The sequence below is a fragment of the Limulus polyphemus genome, unplaced genomic scaffold (genome assembly GCF_000517525.1).
Source record: "Limulus polyphemus unplaced genomic scaffold, Limulus_polyphemus-2.1.2 Scaffold2761, whole genome shotgun sequence".
Lineage (NCBI taxonomy): Eukaryota > Metazoa > Arthropoda > Merostomata > Xiphosura > Limulidae > Limulus > Limulus polyphemus.
The window spans coordinates 69,880-72,599 of NW_013668371.1; the positions used below are offsets into that span (position 1 = coordinate 69,880).

At 36.8% G+C, this 2,720-nt stretch overlaps 1 protein-coding gene across 1 annotated transcript in view; it reads right to left on the reverse strand.

Annotated features, from left to right (window-relative positions):
* The window catches only part of LOC111087864 (glutamate receptor 2-like), a 6,529-nt gene extending 5,698 nt beyond the window's left edge, over positions 1 to 831 (reverse strand). The window contains exons 1-2 of the mRNA XM_022396032.1: positions 612 to 831; positions 28 to 281 (exon numbers count right to left, since the gene is read on the reverse strand). Coding sequence (XP_022251740.1) covers positions 28 to 281; positions 612 to 797 — 440 coding nt within the window. The 5' untranslated portion in view covers positions 798 to 831. The remainder of the gene's footprint in view (positions 1 to 27; positions 282 to 611) is intronic.
* Positions 832 to 2,720: the final 1,889 nt, after the last annotated feature.

The following is a 2,720-nucleotide window of genomic DNA, read 5'->3' on the forward strand; positions in this document are numbered from 1 at the left end:
AAAAATACAAACTACTTATCAACATACATTTTGTCAAAAGCAGTCCTAAAATAAAATCCTTTTTGCTGTGCCATTCCGTAACCAGAAATTTGGAAATTATCTTTAGCGAACCGGAACTTTCTGACGTGTTCTATGTCCGCTTCGACCGTCAGCTGACCTGCAATGTAAGCATATTTCTTCTTGAGGCACTTGGCCAAACCTTCTTTGTCTCTCTTTACGAAGTTGTCTGGATCCGATTCCATGCTCTTTAGGATCACGCTAAACGCTTCGGAATGAGGATTCTATTGAGAAAAATCCACAGATTTGAAGATCCACGCTTGTTTAGGTCGTAAACGAGAAGAAATAAACAATATATATATATAATTGAATCAGTGTATCAATATTTATATAAGATATATATATATATATATTAATGTTTTAATTGAATCGTTATCTATATTTGTAAGACACCTTTAATGACTTTTGACGATAGGTAGTAAACCGAACTTGAAATAATAGCGAAACTCGTATAAAAAAACAAAAACTAAGTAATATGAAACTAATGTCAAAAAGTTAATAATATAATTTTCAGATAAGTTGAATTTGCCAAAAAAGAAAACAAATCGGGGCACCTTAAAGAGATCGTGGTCAGAAGAGTCCTTGATGGTGCCGCAGGAATACTCTCCTGCTTGAATAGCGTCAACCAATTCTATAATAGTGTCTACAGGCTCCTGGGTTCCAGGGTTTGTCATGAATGACGTCAGAGTGCCGCTATAAGCTGCAATTATTGTGACGACGAACACCCACCAAGTACCCATGAGGAAACGGCTAGGCTGTTTATTTGGATTGAAACTGTCTAGAGACAAAGAAAGGTAAAGATTAGGAAGAACCTTCAAAAAATGATTTATTTACCATTGAAGCAACACATTTCTCTGTGTCTTCTTTATAACACACTGAATTTTTATTTTATCGGACCACGAGCCCGTATGACTTCAAGTTCCACCATATTAATTAATATTACAATTAATTAATATTTTATAATCAAACCATTTATTATCCTCATTTATTAATCTCACGCGACATTTCTTTTGAGAGCGTCTAGAAAGGTCCTTCTAACTATTTACGGTTTTTCTGCCTTAAAATGGAAGAAGTCCATGAAGCAGCCGTGCGAAAGAATGTATTCCGCTGTCTGATTGGATGTTGTGATGACTTGTATTCCGCTATCTGATTGGATGTTGTGTTGACTTGTATTCCGCTATCTGATTGGATGTTGTGTTGACTTGTATTCCGCTGTCTGATTGGTTGTTGTGTTGACTTGTATTCCGCTGTCTGATTGGATGTTATGTTGACTTGTATTCCGCTGTCTGATTGGATGTTATGTTGACTTGTATTCCGCTGTCTGATTGGATGTTGTGTTGACTTGTATTCCGCTGTCTGATTGGATGTTGTGATGACTTGTATTCCGAAGCCTAATTGACTTGTCTTCCGCTGTCTGATGGATGTTGTGTTGACTTATATTCCGCTGTCTGATTGGATGTTGTGATGACTTTTATAAAAATGTGAAGGCATTTCCAGGTTTTCTTGATATGATCCGGTGGTCTGCGTGAATTTTGTGAGTGTGTAGTTATTTTGAGGACTTGATGACTTTCTTCAGTGGTGAAGGATTGGTAAAAAAAAAACTATGAAAACTGGCAAGTTACGGGTGGGTTGGCATATGTATCTAAGCTAAGGTCGTCCGTAGTTTCGGGTTGCAGGATCATATTTCCCTTTCGTAATCTTCTGGTGCGCTCAGGGATTTCATGAATCAATACTGACAAAAGACACAGGGATTAAATGTGATGGTTTGTTTGTAATTAAGCACAAAGCTATACAATGGCCTATCTGTGCTCTGCCCACCACGGGTATCGAAACCCAGATTCTAGCGTTGTAAGTCCGCAGACATACCGTTGTGCCACTGGGGGGGGGGCGAAATGTGATGGAAATGGAGTCAGCAGGTGAAAGGATATAGGTAAAGGTCAAGTCTGGTCAAGCGTATGAACGGTGAGTAGACCTCGCCAAATACGGCTGATGTTGCTAGGGCCATTATCACGGTTTCGTGAGATATTATTTGTTTTTATTATTTTTATAGTTTATGAACAGTCTTTTCTTTAGTTGGTGTAGGAGAAGAATTTGGTCCCATATTATTTTGTGACCTGTTTTATATTGATGATATGTTAAAGCGGATATCTGGAAGTCACCTGTACGCAAAGAACAACAAGGTCACGTGCTGTATATTCTTACCAGCCTTTATATCACAATCCTTTGCTATTCTTACGGTCTTTAAGAGGATGCCATCTATTGGTGTAAATCAGTAATAGTTAGCTCTGAAAGAAAACCTTAATATATTAAAACCACCAAATTGTACTTATATGTGTATATTGTGCCAAACATTTATCATGATACTATTAAATAGAAATGCCCATCAAATAAGCCCTTTTTTGTTTAACCGATAAATGTTTTGGTTGTTACATGTCTATACGTTATCATACTTCAGTGATAAATGTTTTGGTTGTTACATGTCTATACGTCATCATACTTCAGTGATAAATGTTTTGGTTGTTACATGTCTATACGTTATCATACTTCAGTGATAAATGTTTGGTTGTTACATGTCTATACGTCATCATACTTCAGTGATAAATGTTTTGGTTGTTACATGTCTATACGTCATCATACTTCAGTGATAAATGTTTTGGTTGTTA